The following is a 21,672-nucleotide window of genomic DNA, read 5'->3' on the forward strand; positions in this document are numbered from 1 at the left end:
TCCAGCCTCATCCTCCCAAACCTCTTCACCCTTCACCCCCTCACAGTGCTCAGACTCTCCTGCCCTCCTGGTCCCCCAGTTTCCTTGCCTTTAGTGTAGCAGAGACAGGAAGATGCTCTGAAGGCTGGTGTCTCTCATGGTGGGTTGGGCCAAGGGTTAGGGGCTTGACCCATGGCCTCCTGCTCACCTTCTGTTTCTCATTGAATTTGGAAAAGACAGCTCCAGACTGTGGCTTGGGATGGTGGTGTGGACTCATTATGGCATTGACTGAGGGAGCAGTGGGGGCCTCCCTGAGAGGTCCCGGGGCTCCAGGTCTCCATGTTTGGGCGTGGGGAGGTTTTCGGGGTACTGCTCCATGTGACGGCATTTCTGGAAGCTCAGGTGGGTTGTCCTTGCCCCAGTCCCATGCTCCCTCCTTCCACTTTCATCTTCCTTTTCCGTTCCTCCCCCCTCCCTCCATCCTCCTCCTTTCTATTTTCTTTCCCTGCTTGTCTGTATTCTTCTCTTTGTCTTTTCCTTCCTGCATCGCCTCTCCTTCCCTTTCTTAATCATCCTTGATCAAAGGTGCCTAGTGTGTGGAAGGTCTTGGGAGTCAGGAGTTTGCTGAGTTGGTTCCTGGGCTCCTAACATCCACAGGGAGTTGAGGACAGACATAAAGACACTGCTGCAGTGAGTGTGGGGCATGGTGTGGAGGTAGGTAATGGAGACAAAGCTGGAGCGACACAGGACATGGACCTGTAGGGAGGGTCTGACAGGGCTGAGCTGCCAGGCCTAGCTCCTGACGCAGGAGCAGAATGGGGATTAGGGGGAGGGAGCTCCAGGCCCTGGAACAGAGGTGGTGCAGACAGAGGCAGGACCTTGGAAGGGATTTGAGCGGGTGGAGGGCCACTCTCAGAGTGTACCTGAATGTCGGCTTGTTCAGTTTTCAACTTCAGCATATCAGAAACAGTGGAAGCTTAAAAAAATCTCATAAAATATGAAAGCACATTTAACACTCTGGGTAGATGGTTTGAAAGCCTCCAACTTCAGAGGCTTATTAGAGATGCAGAACCCTCTATAAGAAACTCAAAAAACTGTCTGGAAGAACCAAAAATCAGTGTTTGTACTAAAGTACCCAAGAACTTTATAGAACCAAAGAAAAGCATGAATGTTCAGTGGAAAGTGCTCTGTGAATATTCAGCAGATTAAAGATAAATGAATCCTTCCCTAAACCCATTTTTGTAAAACTGCAAAATGTAAACATTGAAAGCCAGCAGAAGCAAGTGATAGTTTAACCTAAAAAGAAATGACTATCAGACTCAGCAGATTTCTGATCAACAACAATCTATAGTAGGAGAACCTGGAGCAATACCCTTAATGTGGAGGGAGAAAACACTGTCAATATAAAATTTTACTCCCAGGTAAACTGTCATGAAACATTGAGGGCAAAATAGTGATATTACAAACCATGAAACATGAAGAGTGTTTATCACCTACAGGCACTCGTTAAAAGAAATATTTAACGATCTCTCCCAGGAAGAAGAAATTTGACTCAGAGGAATGGTGTGGGACAAGGGAAACCAGGCATTTATGGGGAAAAGCACCCTGCATACCATTCTCAGAAGACACACCTGAATGGCCATGCGCATTGATTGGCCTCCTTCACAATCAGAGGCATACTGAGGAAAATAAAAGGAAGTAGTTTCACACTCAGCAGATTGGAGAAAAAGTAAAAAGTACAATGAAACCATGTGTATACACAGTTGAGAAATGAACACCCTCTCACCCCCCCACTGGGGTGTGGAGTTGATGTACACCCCCCTGAGCAGTGTGGAAACGACTGGTGCAGTTGCAAAGCATTTCCTACCACCTGATTCAAGACCCTCACCCCAAGACGGGTCTAGGAGTATAGGAGGGATTTTAATCCAGGTGGCAAAAAAGTAGCCACAAGCCCCACTTTGTTTCAGTCATACAAGGCGAGGGTGCAGCCGCACTGCCCACCCCTGCTGGGCTGGGGACAGGTCTGGAGGTGAGTAAGGGAGGATCCAGTGTCAGTCCCATCTGGGTCCCAGAGGTGGCTGACACACACAGTTCTTGCTTGATCCACCCCCCTCTGCCCTGTTCTGTAGCATCTACAAGCTCTGGAGTCTGGGAGAGTGCAGGCTCCAGGAGAGTGTGAGGTCCTTTCTGAGAAATGACCACACTCTCTCCTCCCTTCCCACCCATTTGTCCAGGGCCCTGGGAGAGGCAGCGCCTCAGCATCTTCCCCCAGAGACATGATGTCCAGGCTCAGGGCAGAGGAGGACAGTGTGTGGTGAGTGTCTAGTGGACAGGGCCTTGATGGGGCAAGAATATGAGGTGTGGGGCTGTCCCCTCCTTCAAATGAATTCACGTTCTGCCACGGGTGATCAGTTTCAAAGTCTGTGCCTCACTGAGCAGTCCCCAAACAGAGTCACAGAGTGAGACTCCTGCCTGACCTTGAAGGCCCCTGTGGCAGCGGATCTGTCATCATGGAGGGGCCAGTCTCAGAAGTAGCTGGGACAGTGGATGGAGACCACCAGTCGTGGGGGGCAAGAGGGGACTTAGCTGTGCAACCCCGGAGACCTGTGGTTCCCCAGAGGGAAAAAAGCACCAGGATACTGGGCCCCTAAGGCCTGGAGCCTGAACCCCTCTGACACAGCATCCTCGGGGTCTGGTCCCTGGGGAAGGGCCAGGGTAGGATCTGCTTGCTGAACAAGGCTGCTCTTGGCCATCCAGGCTCCAGGCACTAGCTCCCAAAGCTGGTCTGCATTCACTGCTGCAGAACTGACCCAGTGCCTGCGTGCCTGCCTGTGGTAGGACTCCAGACCACCTCCCATCAGGACTGCATGTGCCTCCTTCCTGGACCTGACTGATGGATGGGCTCAGTGACCTGTGGTTCCCCCTGGAGCCCATACAGGAGCAGTCCAGTGCCCACTGCTCCCACTCAGGGGTGGGGCAGGCTGGTTGGGAGAGTTGGAGGCACCCAGCTGCGAGAGCCCCTTCTTCCTGCCAGCCCTGGACAGGAGACCCATGTGGACTCCATCCTGGGCTGAGCCACTCAACCTGAGTTCTGACTTTTCAGGGACCTCCTAAATGTCTGTGCAGGACTGGGTGCAAGCCTGCATGTGTGCAGACTGCATGTGTGCAGACTGCGTGTGTGCACACGTGCCCCTCACTATGCATTTGCATGCATGCACTGGGTTGGCCTAAATATCCATTTAGTTTTTTCCATACAATAAAAGACACATTTTTCATTTCACCAATAACTTTATTGATTTGGATGTTTTATGTCAGCTATCTCCCTCATGGCAGAATGTTGATTGTCTTCAATTAATGTCTTGATTAGATCGCTATCAACTTCAACTGGTCTACCTGAGCATTGTCCAATGAGAAATCTCTAGCACAAAACTTCACAAACCACTTCTGACACATTCGATCAGTCACAGCACCATCTCCATACACTGTACAATTCTCTTCTTGTGTTTCAGTTGCGTTTTTAACTTTCTTGAAATAATAAAGCCGAATATGCCAAAAATGTTGCATGTTTTCTTCCATCTTCAACATTAGAACGGCTACGCAAAAACTCACCATTTTGATAAGGTTTTTTTTAAATGCATGCTGATATGACAGCTGTCACAATACAATCCAACAAAATTGTTTTGGATGAAGTTAAAGACAACTAAGCACTAGTAGGGCCATCTTACAGAAAAAGCCAAACGAACTTTTTCGGTCAACCCAACATGTGAGTGTGTACATGTATGCATGCATGTGCCTGTTCAGATGTGCAGATGCATGTCTCACTGTGTGTGTGTGTGTGTGTGTGTGTGCGCCTGTATGTACATCGGTGTGAGTATCTCTGGCTTCCCTCAGCCTTTGAGAGGGGCGGCTGCCCAGGACCACATGGGTGCTGGGCTCAGCTGCCCTGTGAGCGATCGCTCCCAACCCATGGCCCCCGTGAAGACTGGGCTTTTTTTTCACTTTCACACTGGTTTATCAAATGTGTTCCCTGGGGCTCAAACTGGAAATATCTGGTGTGCCCCGCCTCCTCACCAAAGGTGAGTTCATTATGAGGAAAGACCCCGTTTGCATTTCTAGGCTCTGTGTCCAGCTGAACTGTGACAGGTCCCACTGGGTCCCTGGGAGCACTGGGCCTCAGGGTTTTGGGGAGCCTCCTGTCTGGAGTCCTGGGTCCTGGGTGCTGTTTGAAGAACCAGCTTGGGAGAAAATGGATGGGCTGCCTGGGTCCTCCTGAGGTGGGGCTCTGGGCTTTCTTTCCCTTTCCCCTGGGCTGAATCAGCCTCTGAGCATCTCCCCTGTGCTGGGCAAGAATGAGGCTCCTGCTGCAGCTGTGAGTCAGGGTGGGCTGGGGCGAGGGTGCCTTGTCTGGGGTGTGGCTGGGCAGGAGAAGGACCTCTGATGCCCGTGTGGTCCCCAGGGGAAGCACAAATACCACCACCTCAATACCCCGGTGCCTCAAGTTTGCGAAACAAATTGGATGGAACATGGAGTCCTCACTTCTAGAGTCATTGAGAGGGTCCAACTAAGTCATTACTGATACCCCCCCACTAGGCCCTCAGAGCAGGGCAGGGCCCAGAGAGAGCACGTGGGGCCCATGCTACCCGCTGCCCCGAATGTAGCAGGTGGGTGTTGCCCCTTTCCTGGACCTCCTTCTCTCCTCCAGCCTCGGCCTGCCGTCTGAGGCCCCTTGGAGCTATTTTGGAGCAATGAAAGTGTCAGGTTCATGGGAACAAGCAGGCTCCAGGCCCCAAAAAGCAAATCCTTCATCCCCAAAGACAGCAGGTGTCCCAGATGAAGAAAGGGAGCTGGAGAGGTGGGAGACTGGCTTGTGCAGAGAGGCCAACCCTACAATGCCTCCTTCGTCACCCACTTCCGTGACGCTGTTCTTTTCACTGAGTCAGTGCTTCTCTTAGTCCCTCATTTAGCAACCAGCCCCACATCGCAGAGCAGCGTCCCACAGCTCTCTTACCATGCTCCTTGCCCTAGACCTGTCCTGCTGCATAAACTCCAATTGTTCCCAGGGTCTGCTGTCAGTCCTCACTAGCCTCATTTATCTGAGAAGCCCTATTTGTGGCCTGTGGTCCCCCAGAGATGGGCTGCCCCTGGCCCACTTCCTCTGTAGGAGAGATCAAGGGACTCAGAGTCCCCAGGAGCAGAGGGCAGAGACCCAGCATGGTGAGGACTCCATCTCTGCCCAGGCCCATGCCCTCTCCATTCCCAGATCCTGGGGTCCCAGCCCTGGTCCTTTTACTCTGGCTCTCTCCTCTCCCCCTGCAGATACTGTGCCTCTGTTCCTAACCATCCCCTGCCTGGGGGGGCTTCATGCCTGTGACCCTGGATGATCCTGACTGCATCCTGTGCCCTTGGTGCTTCCAGGACAAGCCCTGGAGGTGTGGAGACTGTCCCCTTGTGAAAAGCTTCACCTGCCCCTGATCTCTGGGAAGGTTATGGTCTGGGTCTCTGATGGGTGCTCAGCTTGCTTCTTCAGACCCTGGCCCACGGTGTGAGTCAGTGGGCACCATGGGAATGTGCGATGTCTCAGCCGCGCAGTGTCAGTGACAGGTCGACCTGAGGTCCTACAGCATGAAGTGTGGCCTGTGGGAGGAGGGAAGTGGAGGCTCCCTCATCCATCCTGAGTGGATGCTGACTGCTGCCCGTTGTGTTGAACTGGCAGTAGGTCCCATCCCCTCACTGGGTGCAGGTGGGTGGAGGCAGAGGTGGGGGGGGTATGCTGTGTGCAGGAGGTGGGCTTGCTGTGGGCCCCTTCCCAGCTCTGTGCATCCCCAAACTCCTCTGAGAAGCTTTTGGTCCTCTTTCCCCAGGGAGAACTTGGAGTGTGTGACTTCAGGGTCCAAACTGAGCATCTGAGACTCTATGACCCATGACCAGTTACATAAGGCAGTGGAAATAACCCTCCACCCCAAGTTCAACCAGAGCCTGTCTGCCATGGGGGGTGCAGACATCGCCTTGCTGGCACCGGAGGGACACCTGTGTTGCTGTCAGAGCATGGCAGCCCTGTCACCCTCCCATCTGCTGCACTTAGAGTCCTTTCTGGAACAGTGTGCTGGGTGACCAGCTGGGGTAACATCGAAAAAAACTGTAGGTATTAGGGAGACTTGGAGAAACATCATTAGGGAATGATGAGGGCTGGCTGACTGGGGTCTTACAGAAAGTGGCTCACTCTATGAACCTTTGGGTTCGCACTGAACCCGCACCTAAAAGTTGTGGTGGAGATGCAGGATAGATGCGGCTGGGCTGCTGGCCTGACCTTGGTGCCCCAAGGAGAAGGGCCCCAAGGAGAAGGGTCCCGCGCATTCGTTTCTGATTGAATGTGAGAATGAGGGCACTCTGAAGGTAGCCCTTGGCTCAGGGACTGTGTGGATCCTGAGAACTCCCACCCCCTGCTTCCACTGTCTGCGGGGTTGACTCGGGAAAGTACCTTCCCCCACCCACTCCCACTGTCCCCAGTCTCCCTATGAATACAAGTGTTACCAAACTCAAGGGGTTTGCCACTTGGGCTGTTATATTCAAGAATGAGATGTGTGCCCTGGCTGGTGTGGCTCAGTGGATTGAGCGTGGGCTGCAAACCAAAGGGTTGCCAGTTCAACTCCCAGTCAGGGCACATGCCTGGGTTGCAGGCCAGGTCCCCAATAGAGGCCACATGAGAGGCAACCACACACTGATGTTTCTCTCCCTCTCTTTCTCCCTCCCTTCCCCTCTCTCTAAAAAGAAATAAATAAAAAATAAAAAAATAAGTGAATGAATGAATGAATGAGATGTGGTTGTCATTAGGTAGTTTTATTTACTTGCAGCAAGTAAAGGGTACAGGATTCACATTCAAAGGTCTGCCTTCTGGAAGGAGGGCTTAGCCATTGCTTATATACAATATGTGGTTAATCACACATTGATTTCTTCTTTGCAGTTGGCTACACTCTTCTGGTTGGGTTCCTGTCAAGCTCGTCCTGTTTACAGCTGTGTCTGCAAAAACAGGGTGCTACAGTTTACCATGTAGCAAGAACACAATTTAGTAAGAACTGCCCAGACCTTCAGACTCTTGTCCTATCTAACAATTCCTCCTGAGATTTTTCACTTCTGACTCTTGAGGGGCTGGGGATGAGAGTTGTACTTCTGTAACTGCTTCCTGCTGAACATGGTCAAAATACAACTTTGAGTTAGAGGAGAGGCTTGGGTTTGCTAGTTCTGGGATTCCTAAGGACAGGAGTGCATGACGACAGCACTACTCTAACAGGTGACACGTGCCATAGGAGGTAATACAGAAGCAGGGGAAACATCAAGGAGACCGAGACCCTGCCACTCACAAACTCACATTCTGGTGGGGATCTAATAAGCAAGATGGCCCACAGTGGCAGCCTGCCCAAGGACAGAGTCCAAGCCTTTCAGAACTGATGCCAGCAAGGGAGAGAAAGGGGAAGGTGCTGTCACGTTAGAGTCTTCTTCCCATGTGACCCAGGACATCAAGCCATGATTTTTATTCAGGAATCGCCCATTGCTCTTCTGAGGTGTAGGCATGTCTATCGAGGACTTTGAAGGACAGGTAGGGTCTGGACAGGAAGTGACTGTGCAGAAAGGGGGAGCCCAGTGGAGGAAGAGCAGCAGTCCTAAAGGGGGATGGGATATCAGGAATGACAGTCCTGCCTCCTCAGGTCATTCACATTAATTACAAGAAACTTGTTCATGACCTGACTTACAAGTTTCCGTGATAGATGGCTTGGCCAAGGTCCACATTTGGATGAATGAGAGGTTTCAGTGCATAATATCCAGTTTGTGCCCCCATGGTTTCTGAGACACAGTGATACTTTCCCTGTGGCTGAGTGAATGAAGAACTGTACCTGATAAGACACGTTGGAGCAGGTGGTGAGGAAATTCCTGCAGAAGACAGCTTGGGAGGAGGTCTCTCAGCATCTGCTTTCCCGGGACAGTGCACTGCAGAGAAGCCCCTGTGAGGGCAGGAGGCACTCCCAGGAGATACAGTCTGAGTGTATATGTGTATACATGTGGGTGCGCACACACACACACACACACACACACACGTGGGCGTGCGAGTGCGAGGAGGGTATATCTTGTTAGCCTCCACCCACTACTTAGCCAGCTACACGGCTGCACCTCAGAGACTACCATGCTTCTGAGAATCAGGACACAGGAAAAAACCACCTCTCACTTGCTGCCTCTTTGTCCCCAAACCCATTGCCCAGGAGGGGCTGGGATGAGGCTTGAGGTGAGCAGATTCCCTGTGTAGGGAACAGGTTTGATTTCATCTGGCAAATGTGTCTCAGCTCTGTATGGAAAACCTACAGAAGTGAGGTGTGGGCAGGAGCCAGACCTTCAAACCAAGATTTCCCGTCGGGATCAGGCCTAGAAAATGCATACAGACTGTTATGGCTTGCTCTTGCTAAAACTCCCTCACCCTGGTCTGAAGCAGTAAATGTGTATTGTCTGTCTTCAAGGTAATTTCCAAAGCCTGTGTGAGTTTTCCCAAGGACGGAGCTAATCAGCTCACCAGCTTTCCCTTGTGCAGGTGTTATTTTCATTCCCTTGATTGTTCCTGAAATGTAGACGATACTGTTCTATGTAATAGATAATAAATCCTTCTTTGATGTAAGACCCATGAAAAACAATAAAAGCCTGTCCAAGGAAGGGTCAGGGCACTCTCCTCTTTAGAGAGTGGTCATGCCGTCCCCCTTTTCTCCACAGGATTGCTGTAGCCTGTGCATTCCTTCTCGTCTTCAGTCACAACCAGTGGACTCTGCCGGCTGGAGTCTGCCACACCCCTGGGGTCTATGTAACCCACAGGTTCCATCTTTCACAGACTGTGGCTCATCCACCTTCTGTCCCCACTTTGGAACATCAGGAGCTCCAGACTGAACGTGAAGGTAGGAAACAGCTACAGGCAGAGGTTGCTTAAACCAAAATGAAACAGGAGGGAAAAATAAGGAGAGTCAGTGATATCACGAGGGGCTTCTCACTCATGCACGCCTGGCCTCACCTCTTCTCTCTGGCCACAGATGCCCACACTGGCAGAACCACCTCCTACCCAGTCCCAGGCCCAAGCTCCTCTCAGGCCTCTGGCTTCTGCACTCCTAGAGAAGATGGTTCAGAAGCCCCCCAGGGCTTGCCCCCATGTCTCTGTGGGAGGCAGAGGACAGTCTCAGGATGCCTGATTTACCCACTTGCCTTACCTGCCACCAATCAGAGCCAATCTACTGGGTGCTGTGGTCTCCCCGCACCTGTCTCCCAGTTCACACTCAGCAGTGCTGTGCTCTGTTTCTCAAGCTCCGTGGATGCCTCTGGCTGTGATGAAGCACTGGACTGCTCCACCCTGCTGCTACCACAGCAGGGCAAGTGCCCAGTCAGCCCACCCCACTGCCAGTCAGCAGACTCCCACAGACATAGGGGCTTGTGACCTAGCTAAGTGGGGGCTACTCCCCAAGGAGGGGACAAGCTTAGAAGCACCTCATCTTGTCTGTCGATGCAGAGAGTGAGTTCTCTCACCTCAACCTGCCCCACCCCCAGCCCCTACAGTTTTGGAGGAGAGAAGGGGGGCTGATGGGCTGCTGTTCAGGGAAGAAGCTGAGGTCTCATGACTCTTTTTGGCTTGACGGGGCTCTGACCCAAGGGAACGTATGACACTGCTGCTGCCCAGAGTCAGAGACCCCGAAACCATCCTTGCAGATGTGTGTTCTTTCACATGAATGAACGTTGGTCCTGACTTTTTAAGACCACTCTAAAATCTTCACGAATTTTTCCATCACACTAAAAGCAATTCATTTCCCTGTGTCATTTCCAACTTTCTCCCATGCCATGTGGCCAGGAAGTCCAACCTTTTGGCTTCTGTTGCCCAAAATGTACACACATGTGGTTGATTCTACCTGCTACAGTTTGCAAGTCCAGTTAGGCTGACGCAGGCTACATTTTTAAACCACAGCAGATCTGTTTCTCTTTTCCTGGCACCAATATGTGGCCTCTGTTACCACACCTTTAGTAAAATTTCCAAAATCACACCTGCTAATAGAACATATCTTTATATCAACCAGTGTCTTTGAAGAGATGTGGCATACAGTTTTTTTTACACTTACTCTTCAAAGGAAGAGGACAGTGGGCATCTTATTCGGACAGCTGGGAGTATGAAGCCCGAGAAAGCAAAGGAGCTGCACTTAGAAAACAATGCCTCCCAAATCCACACTAAATGTCTCCCAGCTACCACTGGCCCATTTGTTATATTTCCTAACTTATATAAGTGCTTAATTTCTTTAAGTCAAATAAACAGAGTTCTTTTTATCCAGTTCTGGACACTGCACCCTAAGGGGATGCATTTGGGGATCAAGTTTGTATTTCCTATAGCTGGTGCATTTATGTATAAGATGGTGTGTTTACATACAAGGCAAACGCAAACATAAACACAAAGAAGAAAATCCAACTCTTTTTTAAAAATATATTTTATTGATTATGCTATTACAGTTGTCCCATTTTCTCCCCTTCACTCCCCTCTACCCTGTACACCCTCTCCCACCCATATCCCACCCTTTAGTTCATGTCCATGTGTCATACTTATGAGTTTCTTTAGCTTCTACATTACCCATACTATTCTTACCCTCCCCCTGTCTATTTTCAACCCTACATTCTATGCTACTTATTCTCTGTACCTTTTCCCCCTCTCTCCTCCTCCCACTCCTTGTTGCTAACCCTCCATGTGATCTCCATTTCTGTGGTTCTGTTCCTGTTCTAGTTGTTTGCTTAGTTTCTTTTGGCTTTGCTTTAGGTATGGTTGTTAATGTGAGTTTGCTGTCCTTTTTACTATACATGTTTTTTCTTTATCTTCTTTTCTTAGATAAGTCCCTTTAAACATTTCATAAAATAAGGGCTTGGTGGTGATGAACTCCTTTAACTTGACCTTATCTGAGAAGCACTTTATCTGCCCTTCCATTCTAAATGAGAGCTTTGCTGGATAGAGCAATCTGGGATGTAGGTCCTTGTCTTTCATGACTTGGAATACTTCTTTCCAGCCCCTTCTTGCCTGTAAGGTCTCTTTTGAGAAATCAACTGACAGTCTGATGGAAACTCCTTTGTAGGTTACTGTCCCCTTATCTCTTGCTGCTTCTAGGATTCTCTCCTTCATTTTTACCTTGGCTAATGTAATTATGATGTGCCTTGGTGTGTTCCTTCTTGGGTCCAACTTCTTTGGGGCTCTCTGTGCTTCCTGGATTTCTTTGAAGTCTATTCCCTTTGCAAGATTGGGGAAGTTCTCCTTTATTATTTGTTCAAATAACTCTTCCACTTGTTGCTCTTCCTCTTCTCCTTCTGGTACCCCTATAATTCGGATGTTGGAACGTTTAAAGATGTCCTGGAGACTCCTAAGCTCCTCCTCATTTTTTTGAATTCGTATTTCATCATGTTTTCCTGCTTGGTTATTTTTTGCTTCCTCCTGGTCCACTGTACTGTTTTGAGACCCAGTTTTCCTTCCCATCACTATTGGCTCTCTGTGCATCTTCCTTCATCTCTTTTATGGTAACCTGCATTTTTTCATCTAATTTGCACCTAAAATCAATCAATTCTGTGAGCTTCCTGATAACCAGCGTTTTGACCTTTGCATCTGATAGATTGGCTATTTCTTGGTCACTCAAAAGGATAAGTCCTGGGGGACTAATCTGTTCTTCTTTTGGAGACACGTCTCTCTCTGTCTCTCCTTTTTTTTTTTTTTCTTTTCCCTGTCTGGTCACTCTTGTTACGGTGAGGGGCAGAGCCTTAGGTGTTTACCTGGGCTGGGCACCCCAGTCGCTAGATTGTGACATTGTATGTGGGGACGGGTGCGGGGGCGGGAGGGAACAATGGCGGTAGTTCCGCTCTCCCGGGATCACAGTCCCCTCTCTGGGATCCTGGGTTGTGCGCTCTGCCCTGGTCCACAATCGCTGCTTCACTGGGTCTGCCAGCTGCTGCTTGCGTACTCAGGGTCCACCCGCTGCGATCTTGGTGCCCTGGATGGCTTACACACTGAGTTTGCGCCGAGTTCTCCCCGATCACCTCGTGCCACTGCCGACCCATGCCTGCCCGGCTCCACCCCTCCTACCAGTCTGGATGAACAGGTCTACTTCAACTTCTTGGCTGTCCGATTTCCATTCAGATAGGTTCTCTGTCAGTTCTGGGTGTTATTCTAGCTCTAAATTGTTGTTGTTCCAATCTTGGTTGTGCGTGGAGGTACAGTGCATCCACCTATGCCTCCATCTTGCTGGAAGTCCTCCGAAAATCCAACTCTTGCAGGACAGAAACTACAGGGTGTTGGACGCTATGATCCCATAACCTCTGCCACCAAAAATACTGTCAGTGACCCAGAGTGCCCTAGAAACCAGACGACCAGACCAGAGATGGTCACCTGGGGGTGTCTTGGATTGCCCTGCAGGAGTTCCTCAACTCTCCAGAGTGAGACTAGGTTGGGCCCTGGGACTGGAGTCCTAGAGACAGCTCCTGCCCAAGCAACCTGAACCCTTCCAACAGCCCTATGCCCAAAACTATCCTTCTGTTACCAGGGAGACCTGAGTCAGGGGGCCTTCCCCTCCTTGATTCTTGCCTCACTTGCAAGACAAGAATTCAATCGAGAGACATGTATAGTAGAAGTGAAATAACAAATTTATTTATGAAATACACTTGAGCAAAGGCTGCAAGTGGGCACTCAGCTCATTTGAGTGCTCCGACTATTGGGGTTCAGGGGTTGTATACTTTAGCTAGCTTCTAGGTACTTCTCCTCCTCCCCATTCTAGACCTTGGAATTAATATACAGTTACAAAGGCTTTCTTTCTCAGCTAGTAAAGGCTTTCTGACTCAGGAAAGTCGCTACAAAGGCCCCCTTTCCCAACACAGCATCTCAAGGGTTCCCCTCCTCCTGCGCTATCCCTGCTTGTGATGTTCAGAACACCCGGCAATGTTACTGCACTGGGCTCAGGGCTGCTGAGTTAGTGGGTGAGACGTGTTTCCCTCCCCCTCCCTGCCTTGGCTTGCTATCTATCCTGCCTGAAACTCTCAATAATCCAATACCCAAATGGGAATAGACACACTAATTAAAGCGACTACAGGGGCAAACTACTTCTCTCCTTTCTGAAACTCTGAATGACATGGGTTCAGGTGTCCACTCCGCTTTGCTGTCAAGGTGAACCGGGCAGCTGTTCCTGAGGTCAGCACCAAGCAGGAGCCTCCTATAGAATAGATTCTCTGCGCAGTTAAGATTCAGGTGAGGAAGCCCTGGATGAGCTGCTGCATCTGCACCAGGCTGAGGGAGTTGCTTTAGAAGAATCCCATCTGAGTCACCAGATTTATTACTGAACTCCAGGGGTTCATCTATTGGGATGCTTTATTCAAGAACGAGACGTGGTTGTTGTTGGGTAGTTTTATTTACTTGCAGCAAGAGAAGGAGATGAGGGACTCACAGCCAAAGATCTGTCCTCCTGAAGGGAGGTTAAGCCACCGCTTACACACACTATTTGGTAAATTACACATTGATTTCCTCTTTGCAGTTGGCTACACTTATCCAATTGGGTTTCTGTCAAGCTGGTCCTGTTTACAGCCGTGTCTGCAAAATACTGTACTGCATTTTAACAATTAGCGGGAATAGCATTTAGTGCCATCCAGACTTTGAGACCTTTTTCCAATCTAACACAAAGATTATCAGCTAGATGCTCCTGGGGGATCTAACCTGAACCCCCAGTTCCTCCTTGGGTTCTTAGTATCCACTCAAATTCCTGCAATTCATCTAAGTGGAGAGGGAAACCTGAGAGAGAGAGAGAGAGAGAGAGAGAGAGAGAGAGAGAGAGAGAGAGAGAGGGAGAGAGAGAGAGGGAGAGATGTTTACACACATGCATACATGGGCCTTGTACACACAGATCCAGCCAGGACACCTGATTTCCCCATGTTGCCACTGCCCCAAACACAGGGGAGAGGGGGCAAAGGGCAAAGCCAGCCCCAGGCACTCCCCTTTGCCCAGGGTTTGCCTCTGGGAACTGGAGTCTCCCTACCCAGCCAGTGTCAGGGTCCAGCCCTGGAAACAGGCTCCCCATGGACTGAGACACTGCTGCTGTTGTCACTTAGGTCACCTTTCTTGATGGATGTGCAGGTCTAGGCACCCAGTGGGGGCTTGGGGCACAGGAGGCATCTCCCAGGGTCTCAGCCACACCCTCCTTGGGAGCAGATTGCAGCTGTGACCTGGGCGAGGGTTGGAAGGAAGTGGGGGATGACAAGGGCTGGTGGAGGTGGGCTGGGAGAGGCCTAGGAGAGGGTGCAGTGGGGGTGGCTTAGGTGCCCTGGAGGATGCTTCCTGGGTGGAGCCAAGGTTGCAGAGAGCCAGCCCAGGAGTAAAAGTCCAGAAATGAGGAAGGAGGAGAGGACACCCAGCAGTCCGAGAGCCTCCCACCCCTCCAGACCCTGTGGTTGCAGGCACAGCCACCTGCCACATTCCCAAGGAGTAACCGCTTTACAGATGTGATCTGCGGTGAGGTTCAGGAAGGTTTGCTGGCTCGCCTGGGGTCACACAGCGGGAATCACAACCACAGGCTTCAATAACATTCATTGGCTGAAGGTCTGTCTGTGTGCTCCGAAGCTCGGTCACAGAAAATTACTGATCTGGGGGAAAAATGGGTTGGTGCTCAGATAGTTCACGACAAATATTTTTAGAAAAAGGCTTTCATAATTTAAATTTTTAAAAAAATCACCATTAGTTGCCGAGGTCTGGCTGCAGCTGGGTCCAGGGGTTCCTGAAAGGTGAGTAAGGCATTGGCGATGGGAGACAGACAACAACACGCCTCAGAGGACGGTGATGCTCTGTTCCGTTTATTGCAAGTACAAGCAGGTTTTCATACTTTCATTTTTGGTAGTGACTAACATTTGCGATTAGATGAAGCAGAAAAAAATTAATACAAAGGTAACCAGGAATTTGTACAAAAGTTTCAATGGATTCAGTTATATTAAACAAAGATTGTTTTGACCAAGAGAGCCATAAATCAGATAATTAAAAATAGCTGTATGTACAGAATTTGAATATCTTATTGTTTATTAAAGTTCTCAGAATTTGTCATGGGGCAAAAGATATGCTAGATTGAATAGAGGTTATAGGAAATTTATTATAAGGCCTTTGTGATGTTTAACTTAGCTATTTACCTTTTCTGTCTAAAATATTTCTCTATGCACCATGGACTCTGACTCCCTGGTAACTGTTTCTACGTGCTTAGTTTATAATAGCTAACCAGCTTTTCTTATTTCTTTGCCTGTTTAATTCTACTTGATATATATTCCTATTCAAAGTAAAGGGGAGGCTGTTACTCCAACAACTTTTAGACATTCAGGGGCTATTTCATTAGAGGGGATTTTATTCTCTAATCAAGAAATTATTTTATACAATTTCATTGGAATTATGAGAATCAATAAACCTGAGATACAGGTATCTAACAATCCCACCAACTTTTGATCACCAAAACAAACAGGTAAGGAGAGATAAACAGGAAATCCAGCCACAGTAAACCTTTTTTGTTCCTTAGTTAATAAACACCAGGGAGGTCTGCTTCCAGCTAGCCTTTCCATGAAATTTAGACTATTATAAGGCACTTGGACTCCATCCTTATTGACCATTCTAATGCCACCCTCATTATATGCTCCTGTATAAGGCAGTGGGGGATCTGGAACCCTCTGGAGACTATTAGTTCCTCTTGGAGGATACCATAATTTGCCATTAATCCAATATGCTACCCAGGGGTATCCCTGGGCTGTGGGTAGGGGTCTATATAGTTTTTTCTTGTTTTCTTGAAAGACTCTTTGTATCTATGGGTAAGGAACAGGCGTGGGAAAGTCCACCAATAATTCAACCTGTTGTAACTGATTAATGAATTCTTTTATGGGAACAATTGGGGGTAATTTCTTACTCAGGTTTATAACACCTTGTTTAGAACAATTTGGGCATGATTTAATAGTCTAGGGAAAACTAGTTGTCCCTTCAGAATTTCCCTCAAAGTTAATTGTTGACTCACTTCGAGACTTTTTCTTCTCATGGCCTGTTCTTATGAGAATCAGGGTACAAAGTAAGACCATGATTAATATTAGCAAGGAAATTATTAAAAGCAATCCCCAGAAAAATTACCGCCCCCCTTTGTATGCCATGCTCTCTTCCAGGAAGATGGATTCCTTGAATTCCCTCTTTCCATGTTCAGACCTTGTCAAAAAACATGGTTGGAAGAGGGCGTGGCAGTTAGTGTGTATGTCTTTCATATGCACATAATTAAGCTTCGCCAATTTTAAGCCCACAATCTGAGTCAGACAAAGGCACACAGTCACGTAACCACAACCATAGTCAATCACACAGCATTCCAGCATCCCCTGCAGTCAATCCTGCCCTGCGCCCCAGGAGTGAGGGAGGATGGAGGAGGAGCTGAGGTCCGGGCTCCCAGCACACCCAACCTGCTCCTCCTGCACACCCCGAAGGGAGGGTTTCCCACCTCCATTCACCCCACAGGGGCCCTACAGTCCAGACAGCGAGTGTCTGTCTCAGGGGCGCACAGTCAGACCAGTCCCAACCCCAGACATCCTGGCTGCAAACCTGAGCCTTTTCTCCTCACCTGGGCAAAGATGGTGGCAAGTGCTGCCCCCTTCTGGAGGTTCTCCCTAGTTTTTCTGGGCACATTGGCTCCTCCCCTCTGTCCTTGGGGAGTCTGGTCTTGAGTATTCTTCAGAACCATCCCAGGTCGAGGCCAACTGAGCCCGGCAGAGACAGCTCAGGCCAGGTGACTAAACTCTTCCCAACTCGCCTTCCCCAGTGTTCCTGTCCCCATACCTATCCCCAGGTCCCGTGGTCTCCACTGGCGACCAGGCAGGCACGGCCCCAGCTGCCCAGCGCAGGCGGCCCTTCCTAAACGTCCTCTCTCAGGCCAGGGCCCGATGACCAAGCTGGTCAGAGGTCTCAGAAAGGGGCTGCGACTTTCCTGTCCCCACCCCCGCTCTCTGCCTAGACCAAATTGCAGGTCAGATGGGAGAGTACTCCTGTAGATGCAGGGAAACTCAGGTGCAAGGGTGGGTTGTCTGAGGTGCAGCAGGACAGAGCTTCTTGGGGCACAGACTTGCCTCCTTCCTGCCAGCTCCAGGCCCAGAGCCTGCGCTCAGAAGTGCATGGGCTACCTTCGCTTTGATGATGAACAGCGATGACAGTGGCGCTACTTCTGTGTGCAGGACTCAGCTAACTCTGTGACGGCCACACACCTAGGTGGTGCCCCCCGGGGAAAGGAACTGCCCTTTCTGTCCAGCTTGGGGACATGGGGCTGGAGCCCAGCCAGCCTTCCCAGGCTCCAGAAGGCCTCCTGTCTCCCAGGGTGTGGGCTGGGGGAGTGGGTCTAGAGGAACCCTGGTTCTCTGCCTTCTGGACCCCCAGTGCCCTCCCCAGTGCCCACAGGAGAGGATGTCAGGGCCTTCAACTGTCCCGGCTCAGTTCCCCTAGAGCACTGAAGCCCTTCTCTCCCCACTGCCACCCCATCACGTGGCTCCTGGCAGGGCCCTTGCTCCCTCAGGGTTCCAGGCCTGCTGTCAAACCAGAAATTCTGAGGACCATCCATGTGGTCCCATCAGGGACTCTGTGGCTGGACTGGTTTCTGCCGATGTTGCAGGACAACACAGGGAGGGGCGTCGTGCCCCACACCACCTCCCCCTCCTGGCCCTGGGGGGACGGGCCGCCTGCAGCCCCCACTGGCCCAGTGGAAGGCCAGTTTGACCCTGATAAGCCAGCACTCACTTTATCTGTCACTTGCCACTGGCTGAGCTGGCTGAGTTCCTCCAGATCCAGGACCAGATGAGGGGAGGCTGTCTCTGCTTGCCCAGTCTGGGGGGGTCTCAGCCCCAGGCCCTGCCATCTATCTTCCTTCCACACCCACTGGAGGAGGCTGGTGGCTGCTTGCCCCTCAGTGTCCTCCAGCACAACAGGCACTTAGAGCTAAGTGTCCACGTGCTTGTGTAAGGTGGGCAGTCCGAGGAGGTCACCCCCAACCACCAAAGCCACCTCGAGAGTGCGGGATGGGCATGAGGGAGGGAGAAGGGAAGGGCCCAGTTCATCTACGTCCTTCAGCTCCTAGGGAGGGCGTGCATTCTGGCCACGATGAAATGATTAAAGATGAAAGGAAAATGAGGAGGGCTGGCACCTGCCCCATGACAGTTTCCACAGCAGCGAGGGCTCAGGCTGAGAGGGGACAGAGGCCCTTCCCACCCAGACCTGCAGCATGTGCACCACCGGGGGCAGCAGGGCTGCCGGCTTACAGCAGCCTGTGTGTCCAGGAGGCGACCTGAGAGGCATGGCAGCCTGACGTGGGAGAGCGACAGGCTCACCCACAGGAGCGGGGACAGGGAAGCTCGCCCAGCGACCAGAGCGTCCAAGGCGGTGGGAGCAGACGTGGGCCTGAGGGCGCTGTCCCCAGTGCTGCAGGTGGACAGTTGTCCCCTCTCCTGCCAAGGGGAAGGGCTTCACTTGTGAAGGGGCTGCCCACATCAAAACCACCAAAAGCTCATTGAAACTGTCATGAGGTGCCACCGATCACATAGACGTGAAGAGCAGCAGACGCACGACTGCCCGAGTCCATGCACACTGAGGCCTGGGGGTGCTGGGGGGCTTTGGAGGGAGAGGCAGGGCCCTGCCTGGCTGGAGGGACACAGGGTGTGGAGGGGCCAAGGCCACATGCTATGACCCCATGGCTGGGCACCTGGGCGCCCCTAGAATTGTCTAGTAAATGCTCTGTGTTGCTTTCCGTGTCCTGAATACAGGTGGCTGCTCAGCACAGGGACATGAGCCCTGGGCACCAGGGGCTGGGGAGGGGGCTGTCCCACCTCAGGGTCCCAGGGACCCCACAGTGACAGACAGTGGCTGTGCTGGCTGCCCCGGCCCTGCCCCTGCCCGTCAGGGACACCCACAACCAGAAAGACTGCCACAACCACAAGTGTTCTCCATGAGCTTTAATGGGGGTTGGTGCTGCCACCTGCTCCCTGGGCTGAGGGTGCGGAAGGTGGGGGGATCAGCACAAGGAACAGGGAAGGTGGTGAAGGTGCACCTGGGAGGGCAGGGAGCAGGGGTCTGGGGACGGGAGGGGGCTGGGTCCTCCACGGACCAGGTGTCAGAGCCAGGGGCAGGCTCAGGGCTTCTCAGGGACATACTGGCGGATCCAGTCCAGGTAGTGGGTGACACGGGTGTAGATGCCGGGCCTGTTGGGCTGGGCACAGCCTTTGTCCCAGCTGACCACACCTGCCTGCAGCCAGGTGCCATTGACCTTGCAGACCAGGGGCCCTCCAGAGTCACCCTGGGGAGGAGAGGTGTCAGCAGTGGCTGCAGAGGCTGGGGTGGGTGGGGACTCTGGGGAGGACAGGGGCCCACCTGGCAGGAGCCCTTTTTCCTGTTCCCGGCGCATATCATGTCATCATGGACGATCTGGACGTTGTCCCCCGTGTTCAGGCCAGTGTGGTATTCTGAGTCACACACGCTGTTCTCCACAATGGGGACCTTTACCTGCCGCAGCAGGTATGGCGGTGGTAGGGGTTCTGGGGGTGAGAGGAGAGCATTCTGCCTCAGTGGGGAGGTGATCACTCTCCTCAGGCAGCTGCTAGGGCCCCTCCCCCAAAGGGAACCCCAGAGCTGGGTCATGGATGTGAGCAGTCCCCACTTTCCTAAGCCCTCCAGCTATTCCCAGCACTCACCTGAACTGCTCAGATTGCCCCAGCCTGTCACCCAGCATGAAGTCCCCGGGGCAAAGGTCTCCGAGGCAGGAGGCAGAGTGACCAGCTGGACATGGCTAGAGATGCTCACGGGGTCCTCCAGCTCCAGCAGGGCGATGTCCGCCCCATTCGGAGGTGTGTAGTAGTTGGGGTGAGTAATGACCCGGCTGACAGGCAGCAGCCTGTCCCGGTAGTAGAGGTGCTGCTCCCGCAGCTGCACCCTCAGGACTGCAGGATCCGTGGTCTCTCTGGAGAGAGGGGGCACCCACTCAGGGGGCTGAGCAGCCTCCTCTCCTGGACACCTGGGAAGGAAGGTGGAGCCCCGCCCTCTCCCACCCACCAGGCCCCCAGGACACTCACGGTCCAACGCAGTGGGCAGCGGTCAGCACCCACTGGGGGTGGATGAGGGAGCCCCCGCAGATGTGCATCCAGTACTTAAGTTTGAGCCTCAGGCTCACCTGCCAAGGCCATTTGCTCTCAGGGGCCTCCTGCCCCCCGACAATGCCCACTCTCTCCAGGTCCTGGCTTGGGGCTGAGGCAGAAAGCATACTCAGGACAGGACACAGCTTGGCCCCTGTGCCCACACAAACCTGGGCTTCTGTGAACCCACCCACCCATAGTGGGGCCTGGGGGTGTGGGGAGAAGGGCAGGGACAGGGCTGGCCTGAGTCAGGACTCACCAGGGGCTGCATGGGCCAGGCTCAGCAGGAGGGGCACTGCCAGCACCAGCAGGCTCAGCATCTGCAAGGAGCAAGGAGGGACTGTAGGGCCCAGCTGGGGGCTGGGCCAGGCAGGGGTCTGCAGGCTCTGGGGTGCAGATGGAGTTGGGGACCCCAGGGTCAGGGAGCAGTCGGCTCATGCCTGGAGTCTGAGGCCTCGCTGCGGCAGATCTGAGGCTCAGCTGCTCTGAGCCCTGACACCCAGCTGTTGGGGTTTGGCAGGGCGTGCTCACCTCGGCTGCTCCGTGCTGCTATTGCCCAGCCAGCTCTCCCTTCCCCATTTATCCTTGCGGGCCAAGAGGGGGTCAGAGGAGGGCTGTGCAACCCTCCAATCCAGTGTGGAGGAAGTGGGTGATTCAGACAGAGACTTCCATGTGACATATGCCCCCACTGCCCAACCACTGATCTGGGTATCCATAGTTCTCATGGGTCCAGATCACCCCAGCCTGTCAGCCAGCACAGATATGCACCCAAGCAGAGGTCAAGCCACCTCACTGGGTGGGTCCTGGCTTCCTAGGTTCTGGTGGCTGAGATGCCTAATCCAGTCTGGTTACGACTGAGGGGAGAGGAGCTCTAGTACCCATACAGTGCCCTCCAGTCCCCCCCCTCCCCCGTGTGCCCGGGCCTCCTGGTCCTGCCACAGACTGGGAACCAGACATTGAGCATTCCTCTCCCTTTCAGCCAGCTGACCCCTGGCACTGAGACAGCTCCGCTTCCAGCTGCCAGTATTAATTAGACCCCTCTCATCTGCCAGGTGCAGAGAGGAGTCCCTCCAGAGGCCTTCAGGCATGCTGCATGCAGGGACGGTGGTGCTGTCCCGACTCTATGTGACCAGTCACTCCCACCCCAACCGTCTCCCCACGAGGAACCCATGTCTGTGGGCCACCCTTAAAGAAGTGCAGCGTGGTGCTCTTGGGTCAGTGACACCATTGTCACTCCTCCCCACATCTTTGTATTCACAAGTAGGGCTCAGTCACCCCCACCTCACTCCCAGGGAGGGGCCGACACAGTCCCCCTGGTCCACTTTGGGAGGGAACAGCCCTGAGCGTCCTCACCCTGTTGCCCTCACGCCGAATGGAGACCCGAATCCAGGTCCAGCAGTCCATGTGTGCAGGCTATCTGAGCAGTTCTGCTGTCGCAGTGGGGCCTTGTTATCTTGGATCTGAGTGCCATCAGCGGAGGGCCAGGCAGTTGGAAGTGACAGTGAG

At 52.3% G+C, this 21,672-nt stretch overlaps 1 protein-coding gene across 1 annotated transcript; it reads right to left on the minus strand.

Annotated features, from left to right (window-relative positions):
• Positions 1-18,977: 18,977 nt before the first annotated feature.
• On the minus strand, positions 18,978-20,750 carry LOC114508660 (tryptase beta-2-like). Its single transcript, XM_028526671.2, has 6 exons — positions 20,698-20,750; positions 20,426-20,486; positions 20,107-20,278; positions 19,729-19,994; positions 19,409-19,572; positions 18,978-19,334 (listed from the first exon to the last, which is right to left on the minus strand). Exons 2-6 carry the CDS (start codon positions 20,484-20,486, stop codon positions 19,170-19,172), a joined length of 828 nt encoding a protein of 275 aa, XP_028382472.1. The 5' UTR covers positions 20,698-20,750; the 3' UTR covers positions 18,978-19,169.
• Between the last annotated feature and the right edge of the window lie 922 nt (positions 20,751-21,672).

Source organism: Phyllostomus discolor, chromosome 3 (genome assembly GCF_004126475.2).
Source record: "Phyllostomus discolor isolate MPI-MPIP mPhyDis1 chromosome 3, mPhyDis1.pri.v3, whole genome shotgun sequence".
Classification (NCBI taxonomy): domain Eukaryota; kingdom Metazoa; phylum Chordata; class Mammalia; order Chiroptera; family Phyllostomidae; genus Phyllostomus; species Phyllostomus discolor.

Bases quoted from the DNA above. Each gene is read 5' to 3' on its own strand.
- LOC114508660 (XM_028526671.2), bottom strand. From the start codon at position 20,486: ATGCTGAGCCTGCTGGTGCTGGCAGTGCCCCTCCTGCTGAGCCTGGCC. The intron at 19,995-20,106 runs GTGAGTGTCCTG...CCCTCTCTCCAG, and splicing joins GCTGCCCACTGCGTTGGACC to AGAGACCACGGATCCTGCAG. The intron at 19,573-19,728 runs GTGAGTGCTGGG...TCTCACCCCCAG, and splicing joins GGGCAATCTGAGCAGTTCAG to AACCCCTACCACCGCCATAC.